Raw genomic sequence first — 25635 nt, 5'->3', positions numbered from 1 at the left:
TGTTTTTGAAAAGGATCCCTATTACCTATCTGTTTATGAGCAGGCCATTGATAACTAAAATCTGCCATAAAGTTAAGCCTGGAAGGAGGCAAGAATAAAGCTTATTGAGTGTTTTTTATGGGTCAGGAGCTATGCTATTCTCCTCACATTTTATTTTATTTAATACTTTAAGCCATCAGAAATAAGTGTTTTCATTTTATAGGGGGGGAAATGAGGTCCAGAAACGGCAAGTGATTTTTTTAAAAGTTGCATAGCTTCGGATAGTGTGTGTATCAAAGGTAGGATGTGAATCTAGGTTTGCCTGTCACTAACCACAAAGCCCTCATTTCCTCCACTACACAATTGCATAGAATAAACAGGACAAATCCAAAATACAACCAAGGTAACCACCCATGGGCATTGTTTAATGCTAGAGTTGGAAAATGCTAGAACCAGTACTGTGTGCCTTTCTATGGCCCACTCTTTTTCTCACTGGGCCTCAGTTGACTTAACCTGTTTCCTCTACCTGGGCTGTTCATCCCTACATTGTTTACATGACCTACCCCTTATCTTTGAGGCCTCAATGTATTTGTCATCTTCTACAGGACAGGGGTCCTCCCTGAACTTTTAGGTTCTTCCATTAAGTGTCATGGCCCTATACCTTACTTGTTTAAAATATATCATAATTGCAGTTATAAGTTATTTGAGTAATCAAGTTAGTCACAGATTACAAGCTCTATAAGGCATGGCCTGTATCCATCTTATATATCACATTTTATTTTTTAGCACTTAGCAAAATACCTGACAAGTAATAAACAGGGAGGGATGCATAGATGGCTTATATAGCTCTCTAGATATTTTTTCAAATATGATATTTGAAAATGTTACTGTATGAAATATTTTTTCTTATGTCATATAGCATAGATCATGGAATATTGAAAAATGTATACTTACATAATAATTGGTCATAAGAAAACAGATCAAATGCATGCTTTTTCAAGCAAGCTTTCTAAATGATTTGGCACTTTACAACTGGTCTACCTTTCTGAATCAGTTGAGAATGTATCAATGAATAGTTTTTATTATGGAAACAATTTAAAGCAAATAGTTTAAAACATTTACTCTTTTTCTCAAAAAAGCAAAATAGTGGCTAGTCTATAATCTACAATTTCAAGATGGGGAAATGTGGCTGTTATTTTTGACACTTTTTATGAAATAACACTATTTGAGATTTGTGTGCATGTGAAATTTTCTAAAATAATATTTTCGATTTTTCTTGAAGCAAAATCAGTTTTTTTCGTCTGTGGAAAAAATTAATGTGCCATAGGAAACGTGTTACTTGGACATCTAATGAGCTATTAATGTCCAATAAAACTATGAAGATTAATAGGTTTACTCTGGGGAAAACAGCATTCAACTTGAAATATTGAGACAACTTAATCTGTTCACTTGGGAGTAAAGTTTTTAAAACTCACTTTCTAAACATAACTATTTCTGAAAGATGTTGTCCTTTATGTTGAGTTTATCTTAATAAAAGAACAGTATAAGTTACAATGAGAAGAATTTGTTTTAAAGATTCACAATACTAATTTTGGGGCATGAGGGAGGGTATACTATTTTGATGACATAACCCAACTCTGTAGAATATTAATCATTAAAAAAACAAACCTTCCTTATGTAGTAATAGTTATAGTTCAGCTCTCTTTGCATTTATATGCCTGATATACTTTATTACATACTTTCTCCACTGCACTGTAACTATATGCATGCCTATCTACCACATTGAAACATGGGCCCCCTTAGTCAGCAAGACATCTTATTTATCTGTTGTTTCCAATACCTCGCCCAGTGTCTGACACACAATCACTGTTCAATAAATTTTTGCAGGAGGAAGAAAAGATTCTAGAAATAAAAATTACTTCAAGAGTTAAAGTCATCTTAAAAAGATAAAATGTTTAATATGAGTCAAGGGCAAAACTGTATCCCGGACCCATCCTAAAATGAGATTTGATCAGTACAGTCAAGTCTGTCATTGGGTTACCAAAAAAAAATTGGTTCTTTAGGTTTTGATTTACTAACATTTTGACTTTGTTTTGACATTTGTACACAATTAAGACAAGACTTAGATCAAATGTTGCTTCTATGGAGAAACTTTTTGTTAAGCAAGAATTCCTCTTTTTATTCCATATCACATTCAAACATTATTTTGAAACCTGATTAAAGGCACTGAATATGTCAGTAATAATAAAAACATCTGCTATTCAAAAGAACTACATTATGAAATAATAAAAATAAGTCATATTTGACCACATTACAGTTAAAACTTATTCTGTTGGTTCTTAAACCACATAAATTCAAAACACTTGACAATGAATTTCATGTGTCAAACGTCACGCAGCATTACCGACTGATTTTACCAGCAGTCAGTAAATACTAATTTATAGTATGAACTTTGTAACGACTTTCTGTATCAAAAATGCCAAAACCTCATTATCCATAACTCTGATCACCTCTACATACTATTTTGGTGAGAAACTTTATGGTATTTAAAGCCAAAATATACTTATTTCTAAATAATCTAACAATGATTGTTTGCTTATCTGTTCTTACATTTTGTAATGAGATAACTAGACTTTAAAAGAGTTGTAAAAATGGAGAACCCACTTTCTCCTTATGTTAACATCTTATGTAAGCATAGCCAATTATCAGACTTAAACCTTAGTATAATACTATTCACTAAACTGTAGAATTTATTTGGATTTTTTCAGTTTTGCCCCAAAGTCCTTTTTCTAGTCCAGGATGCCCTGTTAGCATTTCTCCTCCAATCTGTGACCATTACTTACTCTTTTCTTGCCTTTCACGACCTGGATACTTTTGTAGACAATCCCTCAATTTGGGTTTGTCTGGTATTTTCTCCTGATTAGTATGAGGTATGCATTACTGGGAAGGCTGCCGCTGACCAGAGGTGATGTCCCTTCAGTGCATCATGTGAGGCGGTGCATGTCAGTTTGTATTACAAGTGATGTTAACCTTGACCACTCAACTTTAGGTAGTGGCTGTCAGTTTTCTCCACTATGAAGTTATTGTCTGTCTTTTAACAAGGTAGTTTTAAATCATTTGAGTTTGGAAAACAGTTTGAGGAGTTGTTTATTTTTAAGGCACTAGACAGTCCAGGGAAGAAATTGGTTTTATATTTTTGTTCAGTGGTTGGTGTTTCACATATGAAGTGGGGGCTTAGATGAGATGTGTTAGCAGTCTTTTAACTTTAATATTCTATGACCTGATGACTTAAGGAGAAATACAAGAGAATAAGAGAGGTCCTATATTTATCATAGTTGCTTCTGGATTAGTTTAAGTCCACCTTTGAATTTGATGTGGCATTTGAGATGAATACTTTGACAACTTCCTGCTTAACAACTTAAATTGAGACAGTTTATAAATATCCTAACTGAAAATCTATTACCTAAAAATTGTATTATATATTAAATTGTTTCTTAGTCTTAAAAATTTCAATTTAAAATATTTATATAGTTTGTCTGACCTCAGAAGTAATAATAATAAAAGAATTTTGATTGAAATACTTTAAATCAGGCTATTTTTATTTCAATGCAAATTATAGTTTTCACTTTGAATCTGATAAATTCCACTGAGTAAAATCAAGTTATATTTGTATTTTCATTAAGGGTGTTTTTGTTACCTTTCACTTTCTGAACCTCTTCTACATAGTCCCTAGTACTAAGATTGATCTTACCATTCATGTAAATTATTTTTGTTTCTTTGACAGTGATTTGATGCATGTGATGTATAACTCTGCCTTGTTCAGAATGTCAAAACTCAGCAAAGGAAATATTTCAGTATTTTTCTCACTTTTATTGTGGTGTCAAAATGGCCAAAGATTATGACTTTTCTAATGGCAGGATATAAGTCATTTTTGGTGAAAATTAACCTTGGGCCCTTATTAAGGAAAATGTTTTCTTCTAACTTACATAGTTTCTTTTAAATCTATGTTGCATTGAACTCCTACTACATTATAAAGGATAAACAAAATGGTGTCACATTCTATTAAAGAATTAAAAAACATTTCTTCCACAAAAGCAAATTTCAATATGACAGTTCTTGCTTGTATTAATGAATAAATGAAATATGTTACATGTAAGTATTTTCCAGCTTGTATAGTGAACTCAGTAATTGCTGAGTAATTTCTAATCATAATACACAATGGGTATAAGCCTCTGAAAATTTTAATGATCCAATAACTGAATTTTTTTAATCTAAACTGGAAATCTCTTGGCTATAAAACTGTAGTATGACTAGTGATCTTGCATATCTCAGTTTTAGCTGTCATATTTGCCTCATTTTAGTTTGGTAGAATTTGTTTAAATTCCTGGGAATTTAAACCTGTATGGAAACAAGCAAAGATAAACAAGTGGGACTACATCAAACTAAAAAGCTTCTGGACAACAAAGGAAAGCAAAACAAAATGAAAAGGCAACCTACTGAATGGAAGAATATATTTACAAATTATGTAGCTGATGAAAGTTCAATGTCCAAAATATATAAAGAACTCAACACCAAAAAAAACCCCAAATAATCTGATTGACAAATAGGCATAGGACCTGAAGACATACAGAGGGCCAGCAAACACATGAAAATAGGCTCAACATCTATTATCATCAGGGCAATGCAAATGAAAAGCACAATGAGGTATGTCCTCACAGTCAGAATGGCTAGTATCCAAAAGACAAGATATAACAAGTGTTAGTAAGAATGTGGAGGAAAAAGGAACCCTTCTACACTCTTGCTTGGAATATAAATTGGTACAGCCACGATGGAAAGCAGTATGGAGGTTTCTCAAAAAACTAAAAAAAAAAAAAAAAACCTTACATATGACCCAGTCATTCCACTTCTGAGAATTCATCTGAAGAGAAACAAAATCACTCATTTGAAAAGATATATGCACCCATGTTTATTGTAGCATTATTTACAATAGGCAAGATATAGAAGCAACCTAAATGTCCAACTACAGATAAATGGATAAAGATGTGGTATGTATGACAATGGACTATTAGAATAAAACACAAATAGACTCATAAATACAGAAAACTAGTATTGACTAGTGGTTGCCATAGGGGAGGGGGCAAAGGAATGGGTGAAATAGGTTACAGGGATAAATAGGTACAAACTTCCAATTATAATTAGGGGAATGAATTCCCTATTACAGCATAAGAAATATAGCCAATAATATTGTAGTATCTTTGTATGATAACAGATGGTAACTATACTTATTATCATGGTGAACATTTAGTAAAGTATGTAATTGTTGAATCACTGTAATTGTTGCAGATCTGAAACCATTATTGCATACCAACTATACTTCAATAATAACAGTCCTTTATGTGTATATTTAGCACAAAAAATAAAAACAGATTTAGAAATGCCCTTTCTCAAGTAGGTTAATAGAAGTTTATATATGTTGTCTTTAAATATTAGCACATTTGGGGTTTTGAAATATTACATTTAGTGAGTAAATGATACTTTAGGAAAAAATATTTTCTGAAAAATTTCTTTAAATAATATGTTTTAGTATACCTTTAATTAAAATATATTGGACTTGTGCTATCCTCATTTGAAAATATATTTATGTTGGCCCATATGGAATTTGAACAATTTTTATTTTGCTTTTATTTATTTTTTCAATAATCAGTGTTGACTACACATCAGCTTATCATCCTAAATACTTCAGAAGCAAGTAATATCTTTTAAACCAAAAATGTTATAAATGAAAGAAAATAATTGATGTAGGGGCATCTAATGTAGAATTCTAGCATATACTTCTATGCTTATTTCCCAGGTATTAGAAATCTACTAAAGAAGGAGATTTTTTAAAATCTTTGAGACCATAAGCTCTGCAGAAGAAAAGAGTATGATGATATTCTTAGCCCCAACAGGTTAGCACCATACCTCAAACATATCTAAAATACCTAAAAATTCACATTATGAGACCTATGTCTTTTTTCATGTTTATGAGAAGATATAAGCTTATAGAATTGGGTTTATGCTAAGAGTCTGTCCTATCACACAACATGGGTCATTCATTTCCTTTCATTTCTTTTATCTGTTTTGTCAGACTCTTACCCTCCACTCACTGATCTTCATTTCTTTTACTATAAATTTACCCTCCCTAGATGGCTGTGCCAATCTTTAGGGACTCTTTTCCCAGATCAGAAATACTCCCTCTTAGCCCATATCATACCTGGGAAATCCAAATCTTGTGTTTAACTGCCATATTTCCATTCCAAAAAAGCCTCCACAAAGAAGTAAAAAGTGACAGGAGGAACTAAAGACTTAGAAGAGCAAACCTACTCCATACTTCCAGAATCATGAACCAAGAGATCAGTGATTGCTCAACAAATAAAATTGAATTATTCACATATTCTCATATAAGAAATTAGAAGTGCATTACTGGCTTTTATCTTACTTGGTATTAAAATAAAGAATATGGGAGTGTCAGAATGTGAGATGTATAGAAGACAGCCATTGCTATTGAGAAAGGAAAGCAGCCCAGCTGACATGACATCTTCTGACCTCCAGAGAGCAGGGCAGATAGCAGAATAGGAGGATCCTGAGCCCACCTCACATGAGTGCACTAAGGTAGCAAATACTTGTAATGCAACTCACTCTGAAAATGATCTGAAGAATGGTAGGAAAGCTCTTCCACAACTAGATAGATAAAGAGAAGGCCTTGAATACATCAAGAAGGGTAGGAGGGACAGAGACATGTTTGGGATCCAAACTGCCCTTGCATAGCAACCCATAAGTGGGATGGAGACCACTGATACAAAGGAGGGGTAGGGATCAGTCCCCATACCAGACTCCTGGCCCTGAGGATCTACACTGGGAAGATAAGCCCTCATAACCTCTGGCTTTAATCAGCAGGATTTAACTCTGGGAGGCCAGGGGGCTATGTGAAACCCACAGTCACCTCTTAAAGTGATGCTGTGCCAAATCAGTCAGTTGGAGAACCAGCACAGAAGCAGCTTCAAAAGTCCCTGGGTTATAGGTGAAGGAGATTGACTAATTTTAGGACATGTGCCAGAGGGACAGGGACAGAGATCTGCAGGTGCTTTCTCCAGGAAGTGAAATGCTAGTGGACTTAACTTTCTTTGCCCTGTTTCATCCTAAGTGACTAGACATTTGTAAGAACTCTCCATCTACCATGCTAGCACTGTTTGCCCCACCTAGCTTTCCCCTATGGACTTGCCCCATCAAACTCGCTTCTGCAGTCACCACCCCCTCAAAGTGACTCCCATCACACCACACCCAGCAGGCAGCCTTAGTCAGGACCAGCACCTCCCATCCTCTCACCAAGTGATTACCACCACAGTACATTCAGTGGCAACCCAGCCAAGACCAGCACTCCTCCAGAGCAACTTTTGGTGTGGACACCTGGGAGCTTGCCCCACCCCATATCATGCCTGCCACAGCTGCAGCCAAATCTCTAAGCCAGCCACAGCAGAGGCATGCCCCACATACCAGTATCTCACAGCAGATGCAGCCTAACAGGAAGGTGCATACAGCCCATACAGGAGTCACTCCTGGACCACCTGGTTCTGGTGACCAGGGGTGATTGTGCTCCTGGGTACAACAGGATGCCTTCTACATAAGGCCACTACTTTCAAAACCAAGCTATGTAGCTTGCCTACCTAATACATAGACACAAACACAAAGAGACAAAATGAAGAAACAGAATATATTCCTAACAAAAGAATAAGACAATTGTCAAAAGGAGAGCCAATAGTCATAAAGGAACTCATTAGACAGGAGAGAAGACAGTGAACTCGATAAGAATATAAAAAAGAACCAATCAGAAGTGAGTAAAATGAAAAATACACTAGAGGGAATCGACAGCAGACTAGATGCAGAAGAACAGGTCAGCAATCTGGAGAAAATGTAGAAGGAAGCAACCAAGCTGAACACCAAAAAAATGAAAACAAACTTTAAAATGAGGAAAACATTCACATTTCAGGGTTTGGAAGAAAGAGAGGAAGAAGCAGGAAACTTATTTGAAAAATAATAGCTGAAAAATTCCCTAACCTGGGGAAAGAAACAGACATCCAGGTCCAGGAAGCACAGAGCCCCAAACAAGATGAACCCAAGAGGTCCATCCACACCAAGATACATAATAATTAAAATGTCGATGATCAAAGAATCATAAAAGCAACAAGAGGAAAGCAGTGTGACACACACAAGGGTACCCTCATCAGGCCAGCAGCTGACTTTTCAGCAGAAAGTTTACAGACCAGAAGAGAGTGGGTTGATAATTCAAAGTGCTGACAACCAAGAATACTCTATCCAGCTAGGCTGTCATTAAGGATTGAAGGAGAAATATTTTCCAGATAAACATAAGTTAAAAGAATTCACCACCACTAAACATGCCTACTAAAAATGATAAAGGGACTTCTTTAAGACAAAAAGAAAAGCTGTAACGAGAAGTAAGAAAATTAAGGGGGAAAATTTCACTCGTAAAAGCAAACATACCATAAAGGTAGTAGACAATCACTTAAAAGACAAAAGTACTAAGATTAATTATACCTAAAAAAATTTGTTAAGGGAATCATTAAATAAAAAGTTGTAAAAGAAAACATCATATATATAAAATGTAGAGGATGGGAATAAAAATCATACTGCTGTTAAAATGTGTTCAAATTCAACCAACCATCAAATTAACATAGATTTCTATATTCATCGGTTGTCATATATGAAACTCAAGGTAACTACAAACCAAAAACCTAAAGTAGATAGGAAAAAAAAAATCTAATCATGACACCAAAGAAAGTCATCATGCACACGGCAAGAGAGCAAGAGAAGAATAAAGAATCAGAGAAAAACAACAAAAACAACCAGTAAATATTTAACAAAATGGATATAGCTACATACCTATCAATAATTACTTTAAGGGCAGATAGACTAAATGCTCCAGTCCAAGACACAGGGTGACTGATAGATAAAACACAAGCCCCATAATACAAATGCTTCCTACAAGAGACTCACTTCAGAGCTAAAGAGACACACAAGCTGAAAGCAAAGGGATAAAGAAAGATATTCCATGCATATAGAAGAGGGGGGAAAAAAAAGCTAGGTGGCATATTTAGACAAAATAGACTTCAAAACAAAAACTATAAATAGACAAAGAAGGGCATTACATAATAACAAAGGGATCAATCCAACAAGGAGATAAAACATTTGTAAATATCTGTGCATCTAACATAGAAGCAAACAATTTCGAGAGAAATTTACGGTAATATGATAATACTAAGGGACTTTAACACCCTCACTTACATCAATGGATAAATCACCCAGACAGAAAATTAATAAGGAAACAGTTCTGAAGGACATATTAGACCAGATGGACCTAACAGATTTATACAGAACATCCCATCCAAAACCAGAAGAACACACATTTTTTTCAAGCGCATGTGGAACATTCTCCAGGGTAGATCCCACATAAAGCCATAGTACTAGTCTTAATAGATTTAAGAACATTGATATATCACACATTTCTGTAACCACAATGGTATAAAACTACAAATTGATTACAAGAAAAAAACTAGAAAAAACACAAAGGTGGAGACTAAGCAACATGTCAGGAAACAACCAGGGAATCAATGAACAAATCAAAGAGGAAATAAAAAATGCCTGGAGACAAATGAAAATGAAGACGTAACAGTTCAAAATTTTTGTGATGCAGTAAAAGCAGTTCTAAGGGAAAAGTTCATAGCAATACAGGCCCACCTCAAGAAACAAGAAAATTCTCATACAAATACTTAAGGGAAAAAAAAGGAACTAACAAAACTTAAAGTTAGAAGGAAGAAAATCATAATGACCAAAGTGGAGGTAAATGAAACAGACTAAAAAAAAATCAATAAAACTAAAGGCTGGTTCTTTGGAAAGATGCACAAAATTGATAATTCTTTAGCTGGATTCATAAAGAAAAAAAGAGGACTCAAAATCAAAAATGAAAGAGAAGTTAAAATTGACACCACAGAAGTACAAATACTTATGAGAGATTACTGTGATAAATTACGTGCCAACAGTTGGACAAAGTAGCAGAAATGGATAAATTCCTAGAAACATACACATTTCCAAGACTGTATCAGGAAGAAACAGAAAATCTGAACAGACTGATTACTAGTAGCAAAATTGAATCAAAAATCCAAAAATTGCCATCTAAACAAAATAAGGATTAATAGCTTCACAGGTGAATTCTATCAAGAATTCAAAGAGTTAATACCTATTCTTCTCAAACAATTCCAAAAAATAGAGGAAGGAATGTTTCCACATTGTTTTTAAGAAGCCAGCATTACCCTGATACTAAAACAGAACAGATACTACCAAAAAAAAAAAAAAATTAAAAATTATAGAACAATATCCCTATTGAAAATACATGCAAAAATTCTCAATAAAACATTAGCAAATGAAATTTAAATAAACATTTAAAGGACCATTCACCACATTCAAGTGGAATTTGATTCCAGGGATATAAGGGAGGCTAAACATCCACAAATCAGTCAACATGATATACCACATTAACAAAAAGGATTAAAGGATTAAAAACCATATGATCATGTCAATAGATATAGAAAAAGCATTTCTCAAAATTCTACCTCCATTCCTGAAAATATTCTTAACAAAGCAGGTAGAGAGGGAACATACCACAATATAATAAAGGCCATATGAGAAACCCACCGCTAACATCATATTCAGTGGTGAAAAGCTGAAAGTGTTTACTCTAACATCAGGAACAAGACAAGGATATCCATTCAGCATAGTACTGGAAGTCTAAGCCACAGCAATCAGATAGGAAAGGAGACAGAAAGCATCCAAAAAGGCATGGAAAAAGTAGATTATCACTATTGGCAAATTACATGATATTATATATAGAAAAGTAGAATTAGAACTAATAAAAGAATTCAGTAAAGTTGCAGAATACAAAATCAATGTGCAGAGTCTACTGCATTTCCATACATTAATAATAAACTAGCAGAAAGAAATTAACAACACTCCTATTTACAGCTTCATCAGAAGAATAAAATATAAAGAAATAAATTTAACCAAGGAGGTGAAAGACCTATACTCTGAAAGCCATAAGACATTAATGAAAGAAACTGAAGATAACACAGATAAGTGGTAAGATATACTGTGCTCATGGATTGGAGGAATATTGTTAAAATGGCCATACTACCCAAAGCAATCAACAACTTAATGACATCCCTATCAGACTACCTATGGCACCTTTCACATAACTAGAACAAATAATCCTGCTTTTATATGGAACCACAAAAGACCCCAAATGGACAATGCAGTCTTGAGAAAGAACAAAGCTGGAGTTTCATGATCCATGATTTCAAACTATACTACAAAGCTATAGTCATCTAAACAGTATGGTATTGACACAAAAAAAGATATATAAATCAATGGAACAGAACACAGCCCAGAAAGAAACCTATGCTTATATGGTTAATTAATCTTCAATATAGATGACAAGAATATATAATGGGGAAAAGACATTCTCTTCAATAAGTCAAGTTGGAAAAACTGGACCACTTTCTTATACGATACACAAAAATTAACTTGAAATTAAGTAAAGCCCTAAATGTAAAGACCTGAAATTATAAAATTCCCAAAAGAAAACAGTGAACTTTTGAACATCAACACTAGCAGTTTTTTTCTGGGTATACCTCCCCAGCCTAGGGAAACAAAACAAAAACAAACAAGTAGGACTAGGACTACGTCAACCTAAAAGGCTTCTGTACAGCAAAAGACCATCAACAAAATGAAAAAGAAACCCTCTGAATGGAAGAATATATTTGCAAATGACATACCCACTAAGGGCTCAATATCCAAAATATATAAAGAACTCATACAACTTAACATCAAAAAAAATCTGATTTAAAGATAGGCAGAGGACCTAAATGGACATTTTTTCAAAAAAGACAAACAGATGGCCAACAGACACATGAAAAAGATGATCCACATCACTCATTATTAAGTAAATGCAAGTCAAAACCACAATGAGATACCACCTCACATCAGTCCGAATGGCTAGTATCCAAAATATAAGAAATAACAAGTGTTGGCAAAGAAATGGAGAAAATGCTCTGCTGGTGGAAATGTAAGTTGGTGCAGCCATTATGAAAACAATACCGAGGTTCCTCAAAAAATAAAAAAAAACCAATACCATATGATCCAGTAATTCCACTTCTGGGTATTTACCTGAAGAAAACAAAAACATCAATTTGCCAATATGCACCAAAAACATATGCACCCCTAATGTTCATTGCATTATTTACAATAGCCAAGATATGTAAGCAACCTGAGTGTCCCATTACAGGTGAATGGATAAAGAAGATGTGGTATATGCATACACTGGATTACTCTGTCATAAAAAAGAATGAAATCTTGCCATTTGCAACAACATGGATGGACCTACAGGGTGTTATGCTAAGTGAAGTAAGTCAGACAGAGAAAGACAAATACAATATGATTTCACTTATAGGTGGAATCTAAAAAAACAAAAACAAACGGATTCATAAAGAAAGAAAACAAACTTGTGGTTGCCAAAGGCAGGAATGAGTAGGAGTACAGGTGTAATAGGTAAAGGAATTTAGAAATACAGACTTCTAATTACAAAATAAATAAGTCATGGGCATGAAAAGTATAGCATAAGTAATATAGTCAATAAGGTAATAACTTTGATGGTGACAGGTGGTAACTCTACTTGTGGTAAGCATTTCATGATGTACATAACTGTTGAGTCACTATGTTGTGCACCTGATTACAAATATATATGAAATAAAATGAAGGATATGATTTTGTAATATTAAATAAAGGTAGATTTCTTTTATAACTATTTTGTTTGAATTACTAAGTAGCAAAAAAAGGTAGGGATTTACAAAATAGCTCCATTCTATTTAATGACATGTGTTTGAGCTAGGTTTACTAAGAACCTCCCAAGGTACTTCAGTTTTACAATATATTCATAGACTTTCTAATTAAATATGCAACTTCTGTTATAAGAAACCTCGTATGCTTTTTACAGTACATTTAATTAAGCATTTCTTGTAAGTTCATTTCAGTATCTATCATGGCTCACTAACGTTGGAACTCAGTTGTAAAATGGTAGATTAATTGCCTTTTGGTATTCAATGAAATAAGGCTCTCAAATATGCAAAGTCAGGAAATTTAATTGTGGTCTTCAACAGCTTATTCAGTGCGTTGGAAAACTGAATGCAGAAGTACAGAAAAAAAGGCCAAAGGTTGTTAAATGTAGCACATCACACACATTTTGCACTTTACTTAATGACCCAAGTGTTTATTACTATGAAGTAAATGCACCATTTAAAGAATTATGGTGGAATTGTAAAACATTAAAAACTCTAATTAATTTTAGTCTGAAGCATGCAGCCTGTTAATTTTGCCTAAAATATTTTCATTATCATCAGTATTTTTCCAGTTAAGATAAATTTTTACTCATTGTGCAGCACTAGCATATTTTCTATATTAGAAGCACAATTTTAAATGCTATTGAGAATTATAGCTGGTATATGTTTTAAATGAATAAAACAAAGTAGTTTTTGACCACAGATTGAAACAATATATGTTGCTTTTCCTTATGAATGAACAGGTTAAGTGTGTCTACATATTTTTCACCAGAAACAATATATAAACATTTTTAAAAGGACCATTATTAAAGCATACTGATCATTTTGACTGTTATTTTGACTCCAATTACAGTAACTCTTCCTTCTCTGACTAGTGAAAGGAATATATAAAATCTAAAGAAAGTACCATAGGAAATAACAATAAGTTAGTATTTATTGTGGCACCATACATCTCTGTCTGCTGTGAATAGCAAATCACAGAAACCAGGAGATGAATGCTGAGACAATACCAATACCTACTACAGACTGTATTCCAATTTTGCCAGTTTTCTCACTAATGTCCTTTTTATGATCCAGGATCCCACACTGCACTTAGTATCATGTCCCCTTAGTCTCCTCAACCCAAGTTTTGTCTTCTTTCACAATCCTGACACTTTTGAAGACTGAAGACTACTTACTGTTCAATTATTTCATAATGTTAGATGTTTTATCACAAGAGATTGAGGTTATATATTGTTATTACAGGTTATATGCCACAGACCAGAGTTTAATATGCCCTTTTTAGTAACTCATACCAAGGAGTTAATGGTAATACAGTATTACTGGTGTTATTAATCTGAATCACTAGTTCTGGGAGGGGTTTGAAAGGTGTTTGTTTCCACTGCAAAGGTACTCATAAAGTTATCTTTAAAAATAAAGAAACAGTGGGGAAAGTTGTCCCTTTATATAAGCATTTAAAACTTGGCAATCTGTAGGACAGTCATATATACTCATAGCCTGTCACTTGAACCTAAATATTGCCTGAGCAATATATGATTGCTAAAATAATTGGCCTTCCATGTTCATTACCTCTTAAGAGAAAGGAAAAATAGGATTGGTAGGTTTTATCAGTTGGCATCAATTATTTGAAATATTATGAGAACTAAGTCATTTGTAAATAAGTAATTTTTTAAAAGTAAAAATAGAAAGTTCTTCTATTCCAAATTGATGGTGCATGCTGAGTAGCATTTAAACAAAATCTTGCAAGTTTTATTTAACAGTAACAGGCGTTTAGTTTAGGTAAAAGTGAAAGTGTTTTTACTTATTCTTCTATTACTATAACTCCTGGTCTCATGTTGCCACCTGGAGCATTAGACCATAATTACATGGTCCATGTGTACCTAGAAATTATCATTCTCCTCACTACAGTAATGCTGTGAATGTAAAAGAAGCACGAAGACTAAGGAACCATGTTTGGCTATTTGGCATTATGGGTTTCATTGTTTTAGGAATGTTTATTCTTGAAATTCCACAAGTAACAAGAAGACCTGCAAGGCTGTTACAATCACTGTGTTTTCCAGAGTATGGATTAACAAGCTTCAACACTAAGAGGTAAACTGGCTTACTTTCCAGTAGCCTCAAAGGGTACATCTTCTTGCTGGCTGCTTCAGAACACATCAGGAAACAAATGCCAAACTTGTCAGGGCCGTCACTAAGAAAATGACCCGTGTAGCAAGGGTCTTCTTTCACAGGGAAACAAACAGATGTCTGATCTCAGCAAAGAGTAACAAAAACCTGCCATCTATCAGAAGAATTTTTTGCATGCCCTTAATATCTAGTAGTAAAGAAATACTTTGGTAAAATTTTTCCTTTCTTTGTGATTTCATTCATTATACAGTCATCTGCAGTCATTTGCCACCAGAGCTATTTTAATGATTTCATTAATCTTGGACTGTTTATAAAGTTCTTACAAAAATTGACCTGTAATGTTACAAACACAAATATTCAAAGAATATTTAAAAAGCCAAAACAACCTATAAAGTCCTTTCTGAAACTTTTTTGTACCTAATTCTAAAGCTTTCATTTATAATGATAAAATCTATTACTGTTATTTTTATTATTTTGATGATGTTACACTATACCAATTATGAAGTGTTATATAATACTACAGCAATTTGGGTTGAATGTTCTTTCTACCCCTCCATCCTTCTCTACATACAGACCACAGCCATCCTTGTATAAAGGAAGAAAGAGATTGGATCTTGATAGTTATAAAATGATTTAAAGGGATAGGAAGGCAAGATATTTTAAGACAAGTCCTCTGCATAGAGTAAATGTGAAGCAGTTTTGCCCCTGAAGAGTAATAATTTTATTACTGGTATTGTCCTGAAGAGGCAATGATAGAAGAGACACACATTTATAAACAGGACTTCATTACTAAGAAAAATTCAACAACAAAAAAACTGGCATTGTATTAAGAATGTTAGTCAAATATGAAAGTGAAGTATATAGGTATTTCCTAGTCCTCAGGGTCATTATTAAGCCTTTGCATTTCTGTTTTTGACTTAGAGCAGCATTGAAGGTTGCTAGAGAAAACAAGGTAACCAACCTTGTTAAATCCTAAGTCATACTGGGGTGGGAACGTTACATAGCGTCCACATGGCAAAGGCTCCATTCTTCTACAAACTAAAGGATATGAGCTTGATAATGGCTATTTTGGATGATGTCACTTCAAACATTTTTGCTTATTTATGTTTTCAATACTATTCTAGTTAAGACTGTTAGAAGTTTGACTATTGGCTAAAGAGGGAAACTTGCTTTTCCAAATTACCTTTGTGTAGGCAGACCTCTTCTTTTATTCATGTTTTACTCTTCTGTTTGACATAGTTCAACATATATTGGACTCAAACTCTACACTAAATGTGCTCTGTTAGATGATAGGAACATAAGAACACACAGGTAAATTCAGTGCTACCTAACAAAAAATTTCTTGCCACCTTTATCGGCCAATGTAAAACTTTTGTCAGTGTCTCACCTGAAAGCAACAGTGGAAAGTGCAGAGTAAGATTTGTTTTTTATTAGGATGTAATTAAAATGTAATTGCTAGCAAACTCTTGTCTAGAAGTGGAAACTACCTGCTCATTAATAGGTTTTCAAGGATCAATCAAAATATCTCTATTGGATAAATAAACTGGAAAAAATTAGCTTAGAGTGGCTGTTAGGCTTTGAAAAATATTAAAATTAATTACCAAAATGTTATTCAAAACCCCATCCCTTGTATTCACATTACTATAATGGTTCAGGTTGTTTGATGATGATAATTTCTTTACTTTCCTGATGTTGACAAAGTCTAAATCCAGATGCTGTTGACAAAGTATATTTAAAAAAAAGCTTCACCTTAGTGTTTATAGGCAAGCATGTGGTTTTTCATGAAACACAATTACATATACCTTGATTTGCATTTATTTAATAAAGTCAGTTTACTAAGCAAAGCTCAATAATTATTTGACTGAATTTGGTTTTATAAAATACAGAGATAGAGGATGATGTGTTTGGTGATACTGGTATTACTTTTGTCTAGAGATTCTTCATTGGTAATCATGCTTTTACTCTTTTTACCAAAGAGTTAGTGCTCTTTGTTTACCTCAGTTAATAAAAATGAAAGACCTTACTTGACAAATCAGATATATTAGGAAAGAAAGATTGCTTTGTACCTGGGTATTGAAGGAACATATATGATGAGATGGGTTACAAACTGTAAGATGAAATATTTTCCCAGACTCACTATTATACTTTAGAGGTCACCATTTAATACTGAACAAAAAATGGCCTTCATTCCTATGGAAGTAGACATTATGATGTCACTTCATTTATTCACCATGTTCCACAGGAACCTGCTGTAAATTATGAGGCCACCACTTAGATTCGAAACTGTAGAAGACTGTAAGCTGGACATGCCCATGTATCCTACTTTAGAGCGGACTGATGTTCACATAACATATGGTTGTACAAGTAACTGGAAAATTGATGGACTTGTCAAGAAAGTTTGTTAGATGGGACGAAAATACCATGCTGGAGCACATAGAGTGTCTCAGAAGTTAAATTTATTATTTTTTATCAAACAGTGAAGTAAAAATATCTGATTTACCACCTAAGAAAGGATACTTTTTAGTGGCACATGTTTCCTAAGGTAATTTTTAGGACACTGATAAAATATGTTGCTTTTAAAAACATAACACAGACAATTTTAGCCAATGTGTAGTATAAAGCAGCACCCACTATAAGCATCTAAATGTTACATAATTTTATCATTTTGTTTATAGCCTTTTTCCTAGGACTACTGGGATCACAACAGTTAATTCTCCAGAGAGATAAAATGTATTAAGTGTACCTGATAAAATGCCCTAAAGTTAATATTTTAATGTTTTCTAAAATTTATTTCACAGGAAGATGAAAATGAAGCTGAAAGAAAAAATTTATCTCAGGAGCTCAGCATGGAACAGAAAAATCCAAAGAAATAAAGGATTTTCTGTAGTGTTTTGAAAGTTTGCAACCTACGTAGTAGCAGATAAATTTCTAATTGTAAAATGATAAATGTAAAATCTAATTTGCACAATGTTCTCAATAAAGTCATTGAAAATGAAATAGGAGCTTGCATTTGGAATTTGTATGTTTTTTAGAGCAATTTAAACTAAAAGCTAAACCTTTAAAATACACATTTTTAAACTAGTAATTGAAATTTGAAAGTCGAGACAGAATTTTCTGTGTGACCTGTGTTAACACATCTAGGTGACCTAAAAGAAAAATTTGAAAGTCTTTTTCCCCTTACTAGTTTCTGTTGTTTTTGTCAAGGGCCTTAACAGAATTCCAATTATTAATATAGAGAAAAGCCAACATAGTTCAAGAATGAATAGGGAATGCTTGCATGTGAAAACACTTAAAATCAACCATTGCCACAAGATTAAATACTATTTTCTGATTTCTTGAACTTATGTATCACACAGTACACTGGGATTGCAGGTAAAGGGCTAAGAGGAAATAATTTAACATTGCCTGTGGCAAAAGTAGTACCACAGCTTTTAATTTAGACAATATTTACTAAGGACACTTCATGCTGGGCCCACACTTTCCCTGATATTACAAGAACAGTCCCACATGTATGTTTCTTTGGCTTAGTAATTGTCTAAAATTCCTTTATCCCTATCCATAAGAGTTCTCAATAACCAGCCATTTTACTTATCACTTCGGTTCTAATTCCTAAATTATCATTTGCCAACTATGGCAGGAACAAGCAATCTACTTGTTATTTGCAAAGCCAAATGTTTTTGGCAGATGTCTTTGAGTTTTTAAGGTACAGTTTCTTAAAGTGAGAGGCAAAACTTTGGAAGGCTTATAACAAAATGCTAGCAATACAACTTCCCTGTGAGAAAGGAGTCTGCACTTGCCCTGGAGCCATATTATCACAGGAATTCTGACAAGCTCAATAGAGGTGTGACAGCAGGACCTACTGGCAGCTATGCTACAGCCGACTGAAATAGGAAAACCTGCCAGTAGACAGTGCACTGACACACAGCCTCAGATAATCCAACTGTGGACACCAGGAAGACAACTGTATCCCACAGATTAGACTGCCTAGATGAATTCTGGAGCAAAGATTTTGAACCAAAGAAAAGCCTGAGGAGACGGGTCAGAGTCTGAAGAGGGCCTCTGTAATAAGCAATAATGCATCGTTCATGTCATAGCTTTAGGCCACCCACCATCCCTATCAACATATAAGACAGTTACTATTACTTTTTCCTTTTTACCAATGACTAATCTGAGGTTTAGATAGAGGAAATAAGTTAACGAAGGGTACAGAGTGTAACTGGCAAAGCAAGACCTCACACCCAAGCAGTCACACCTCAGAACGTCACATTTAGTCACTGAACTACCCATTCATACCACACTGCTTCCAATCTACCATCTTGCCCCAAAATATAGTCTTCTGCACCAGCACCTCATTCATCAGCTGCTAGGTCTCCATTAGTTCTCTTTCCCAACTTCTTAGCAATGATTAATTCATTTTGAAGGCTTTGGCTTTAGTGAAGTAAGTGGAACAATTACAACTACCATTTCCCCCATTCCAGAACATGAAAAGCCTGCATTATCTTTCTCACATTGAGTTATGATGGAACAACAAGTAGGAAAGCATCTTATTGCTTCTTTAATGATTTTTCAATCACCTTTTGGCCATTTTTTCCAGTAGACTGTTAAAATTCAGTTATTAGTGCTGTCACCTCATCTCTTAATACTTTCATTTCTAAAGTAAGTGTTGAGTATGGGAGGTACAGTGACACTTAGCAACCTGACAGACATTTTAAATATTTCTATTTAAGTGATACTTTAACTATTTAAAACCCTAGTTTTTCTTTTTTAAAAATTTTTTAATGTTTTTTACCTGTTGGCCTAGTGACTAATAAAGTAGAATCACTGCAAATTTCCTCTAGGGAAAATCTGCCATATGAATTTCTCAAATTCTTTCAGTCCTTAGATCCATGCTATAAGCACATACATAGGAATCTTGTTAAAATGCTGCAAGGCTGCTCACAGTATGTGACTGATTAAGCTGGTCACTTCATTTAAATCAAATTATGGATACCATATATTTATGTAACAATGACTATTACATGTTGTAGTCTTTGTTAGCTCAGGCCTCCATATCAAAATACCTCAGGCTACGTGGCTTTAACAACAGAAATTTATATTTTCGGAGTTCTGGAAACTAGAAGTCACAGATCAAAACCCAGCAAGTTTTGGTTTGGGTCCATAATGCATTATTTAATTCAGTCCACATGCCCTCTTACAACAATTCAGTTATGTTAAGGAATACCAGAGAAAAGCCCCAATAAAAAGCTTTTGGCAATATCGACTACATTTATTTAGTGTCCTTATTTAGGATAACTGAAATATGATCTAAACACTGATTTCTAAAGAAGACAATGACTTTTTCCTTTAGGGACAAAATTCCTTTATACTTCAATGATGCCTGCATAATCTCCACCCACTCAACTGAATTGTATTTTCTTCAGGGTAGTTATTGAGCTATATTTCTTCATATCTCCAAAGAATTTACAAATAAAACAACTTTTAATCAGTATTTGTGTATATCATACTTATGAACACCATTTTTCTTAAATTGTATTCAGAATTCTGCTCTTTCTGCAGGTCTATGGAACAAGCAGCAGAAGTAAGGAGAGGTGTTAATGTTCTCAAATGGAAATTGTTGGACACTAAGATGCCCAAGTTCTTAAATTCATTCAACAGAATTTTATTGTGACCTACTATATGCCATGCACTCTCCTATCACTAAGGATTCAATAATAGACAAACTCCCAAAACTTTCACTGTCTTTAAATTCTTAAAACTTTGTAAATAAGGGCCCTCAGATTTACTTTGCATTGGCTTGCAAATTACATAGCATATGCTACTAATATGTATTACTTCTATTCTTTGATTCAGTTTTACTGGAGTATAAGTTGCATACAAGAACATTACCCATTTTAAATATGCAGTTCAATAAACTTTGGCAAATGTATATCTACATAATCACTACTACCATCAAGATGTAAAGCATTCCTATCACTCCAATAAGTTCTCTCATGTAGTTTGCAATCATTCACACCCTCTTACTATAGCCACTAAGCTGCTTACTTTGATTAGTCTGCTCCAAAATTTCATACAAATGCAGTCATTTCATATGTATTCTTTTCTGTCTAGCTGTCTTCATTCAGCATAATATTTTTAGATTCATCAAGATTATTGCATGAATCAGTAGTTGATTCCTTTTTATTGCTGAGTACTTTTCCATTGTATGAAAAAAATACCATAATTTGTGTACCCATTCACCTGTTGTTGGACATTTGAATAGACATTATACAAAAGAAGACATACAAAAGGCCAGTCAGTACATGGAAATATGTTCAACCATAATTTAGTAATCAAGAAAGTGCAAATTAAAACCAAATGAATCACCACTGTATACCCACTAAAATGTCCATAACTGTGTTGTCCAATACAGCAACCACTAGCCATAAGTGGCGGTTTAGCACTTGAAATATGACTAGTCTAAGTTGAGATATGCTGTAAGAATTAAATACATACAAGATTTCGATGACTTATTATACAAAAGGATGTGAAATACCTCAATTTTATTCTGATTATATGCTGAAATGATAATATGTTGATAGATTTGGTAAAATAAAATTTATGATTAAACTTCAACTACTTTCACTTTTTTAATGTGATTTCTTGGAAATTTGAAATCACCTATGTGGTCCTCAGATGTATTTCTACTGAACAGTCTTGGACTATAATTTAAAGTCTATAAGTGAAATGTTGGTAAAGTTATGAAGCAACTGGAAATACAAAGGACTCAACTAAACCATGTCCAGACTCAGGCTGCATGGAAACTGCAATAATAAACATGTGGTGTTACAATCTGCAAATTTTATTGGGAAATTCCACATGAGATTAAACATACCCTTAATATCTGATTCAGTAACTCCACCATAGACTTTTACACAAGATAAGTGAAAGTATATGCCCACACAAATTTTGTACATGAATATTTTAAACCTTATTCATAATATTCAGAATGGGCAAATACAGGAGACAATGTTTTTTTCTTTTTAAATATAAGTACTTCATAGTTCTTATGCTCAGAAGCTATTTTTCACACTAAGATGTGTACCCTGGTTCATAAAGTTAGTGTTTAATCCTTGACTTGTTTTCCAGTGAAACTGAATGTATCGTGCAATAGTATTTTTAACAGCGTGTAAGTTAGAAGTAATCACTGTCTACAAAGATGCTAATGAAAGTTTAAAAAGAAATGAAATAACACAAAAAAATCAGCATCCATGAAACAGTGTGATGTCCTATCTGAAAATATTTAATACAGTTAAAGCTTTTTAATGATTTCATGTTCTATTTCAGTGAATTTTTTGAATGGCCTTCTCAGTTAAAAATACAGTAAAACAATGTTTAGTTTTGTATCATAACTCTATCTTTTGAATAAATTACTTAATTTAGAAAGCTTGAGTGAGGGAGAAAGCAAGATATGTGCCCAGTTACTCCACCTTTTCAGTGTCTATGAACTGCCTTGAGTTTGATTTCCATACACACCAGGGTATAATGGGCTTTTTGTAACTTTCAGATCATCCAGATTAAATGAAGTGAGCTAAGGAGTTTTACTTCTATAATATTTTTTGAAAAGTTGTAATTCTCACTCCTCATTTTGTATAATATGTATACTCTTCCTGTAAAACAATCACTAATGACTTTCCTCTAAGCTTAAACATTTGGAGGCATTTGATGTATCTGTACTACATCTGTTATCATTTGTCTTATTCTTGCCAGATGCAAAAATTGATTGCTTCTAAGTTGAATGCATACAAAAAAAAGAGTATTTCCTACAAATATTACGAAATTTTCACAATTACATAAAATGTATTCCAAAGTCCACCAAGAAAGATGAAATAAGTTCAATTAATCATTTTACATTTACCAGTGCCTTGGGTCCCTGAGACCTGCACACATTTCTACTAGTTGTATACTAACACCACATGGCACTGGAGCAACTTACTCCTGATCATAGGCTAAGTAAGATTCACTCTGAATAGTAAAGGTTGACTAGAAACCTCCTCCATTTCCCACTAGCTCAAGAAAACATTTTTTACATAACCATGAAAAAGCAAATCTCATTCCCATTCCAGATTATTCTGAGCATCAAGGCAAGTAATAAACATCTCCCCATGGTGAATTCAATGTGGAGTCCATGGTTTTGCTATCTAGAGAGGAAGCTAAGTGCTAACAACAACAGCATGAAAGCACATGCAACTGTGGCATAATTCTGATTTGTTTTAGAAAAACTATTAATTTCCTTGTTATAAAGCCAAGTAAGTACAACCCTTTAAAACTGCTGAACCATGAAAGCCATTTTCCTTAAGGGTTTTAAATTTGGGAACAGACTCATGAAATTTACAGCTTTAATGAGATATTCTTTGCCTGCAGTCAAGATGAGAGCTAGATCATTGGCTTCCCAGCAGGACACCTACGTGTTCTTGTGTGCACTTGGTATCATTAGGCTCATAATAACAGCCAACCCCACATTAACGTTTGAAAGGTTCAGTTTTGTCTCTTAGTTTATGTCTTTCATTTATACCTACAGCATGCTAAATATCTCACTCTAGAAAGTAAGATATACTGTCAAAGGAGTAAAAAGGACACTATTTTCATATCCATGTTTGAAGCCACAAGCACTAGATATGATTCCCAGAAAATAATAGATAATTGAATCAGATGTATGTGTGTGTGGATATGATAACCTTCCTTGTTGATACTCAGGAGCAGAAAATGTAGATCTCCCTGATTCATGTCAGTTCCAACCATTATCATTTTCAACATTAAGTCTAATTCTAAAGGTGACAAGATTATTGTGGCTTTTAAAGATAGATGAACTCTTCCAGGATATTCGGATTTCAGGGCAATGAGAAAGGCAGCTTATTAAATAGTATCAGAAGGAGGTAATGACGCTGCAGGAATCTGTCATTCTATGCTCATGATGAAATAATGTATGTGAAAGAGGTGTCTGAAGGAAGAACCAAACCTCTCATTTGCAAAATACCACTATTATTTTTTTACAATATACAATGAAATTCTGTGACTAAGGAACTGAATTCTATTAAGCTGTGTCCTTAAATTTATGCAAATATTTGAAGGTATTTTATCCGTAAGTTTATGATCCCTCTAACATTTATTAGCACTGACAATTTCAGACATACACAAATAAGCACAGAGAGAAAGTACAATGAATCTCCACGTATTCATAACTGAGACTCAACAATCTGTAAGATTTTTGCCATGCCTGCTCTATCTATAAACTTTTTGCTCTCTCTATTCTGCCAAATTACCTTAAAGCAGTTGCCAGACTGTAAAGTTTTCTAACATTTTTCTCCTTTCAACAATTTATTTCTGATTGCCTGTGTTTAATTTATACATGTTTTCCTATAACATGCACCATCTGTTTTGTTTTCTAGTAAGGCAAGACAGTCAATAGGTTAACATGGTAATGGAAGATTATGGTAATGGACAACAATATACTCTGCCTCCTGCACATCTGGCCACATTTTTAGTGAGATTCCAAAGAAGATACTTATTTAAAATTTTTTTTAATGGTGATGATATAAGGAGCAGAAATTATACAGAATCTTGGTTCACACTTGTATTTTTGCATCTTAGGCAGAAAAACAGAACTAATCAGAGCCCCAAATCATATAGGAGAACATGTTTCAACCTTCAGGAGAGCACTGTTGAACCAAGACATCTTTTGGATTATATTATCAAGGGACAAAGCTGGTACATTCAGTAATGCCTTCAAAAATGTATCTTGTTAGTAAAAATCAAATTAACAAATGGAACATTTGTTCAGGGTGATTTCCTTTTTTTACACTGTATCTATTTGGCAAGTACTGATTTTGGATTTGAAATTTTACAGTTGACTATGTCTAGTTCCAAAAGACAGGAACAACTTTTAGTAGGCTTGGTCTTCAGTGCCCTTTGATATACCCAGTTTGTGAGTTCCTTCTTCTCTCATCCTAGCCCAGCTCTCTCTACCCTAGGAATTCTGCCCAAGGCCTTTCCTTCACATCTGTGTCTTTCCTAGATTGCTCTAAAATCGCTCTCTTTCCACCTCCCTTCAAACCCAGGATCTCTTTTCCATAGAGTTCCACATTCTCCACTTAGCTTTATCGCAAGAGAGCAGCTGTCAAATGTGGAATGAATTCTTTATGAGTGTATTAGGCTAGGCGAGGCTACACTGTAGAAAGACACAATCCCTGAAATGCCAACTGAAGTTTACTTCTCATTCATATCACTGTCTGATGTGGATCAGCTGACTCTTCTTGGCAGATCTTCTCCAAGAACGGCCTCATAGAGTTACATGTTCACATTGCAACTTTACCATTTGAGAGAGAGTGAGAGGGAGACAGATTATCTGGTGGGTAAGAGAAAAACAAACAGGAAATTGTCATGATTAAGTGCTCCAACAGAGGCTGATAAAGGGTATTACAGATCAGATAGGAGCAGCTAAATAAGCCCAGAGGTGGAAAAAACTCCATAAAAATACTACTTGAGTCTAGCTTTGAAGTCAAGGAATTTTATCAGTGGAAGTGGGAATAAGTTTCAGAGAGATGAACTAGCA

The 25635-nt window shown here is 34.0% G+C and overlaps 1 protein-coding gene and 1 long non-coding RNA gene across 5 annotated transcripts in view; one reads left to right on the top strand and one right to left on the bottom strand.

Moving 5' to 3' along the window:
* The window catches only part of LOC118972653 (uncharacterized), a 119921-nt gene that overhangs the window by 41139 nt on the left and 53147 nt on the right, over positions 1-25635 (bottom strand). The window lies entirely within an intron of this gene.
* PHF14 (PHD finger protein 14) overlaps positions 1-25635 on the top strand; it is a 199670-nt gene that overhangs the window by 168222 nt on the left and 5813 nt on the right. The window contains exon 18 of one of the 3 annotated variants that reach the window (XM_073238771.1): positions 17846-18044. The exons of the other annotated variants lie outside the window; for them this stretch is intronic. Within the exon in view, the coding sequence (XP_073094872.1) occupies positions 17846-17920 (75 nt within the window). The 3' untranslated portion in view covers positions 17921-18044. Of the gene's footprint in view, positions 1-17845; positions 18045-25635 lie in introns of those variants that run through there. 3 annotated transcript variants of the gene reach the window in all.

Source organism: Manis javanica, chromosome 6, assembly GCF_040802235.1.
Source record: "Manis javanica isolate MJ-LG chromosome 6, MJ_LKY, whole genome shotgun sequence".
In the NCBI taxonomy this organism is placed as follows: domain Eukaryota; kingdom Metazoa; phylum Chordata; class Mammalia; order Pholidota; family Manidae; genus Manis; species Manis javanica.
This window is presented reverse-complemented; position numbering and strand designations above follow the sequence as displayed.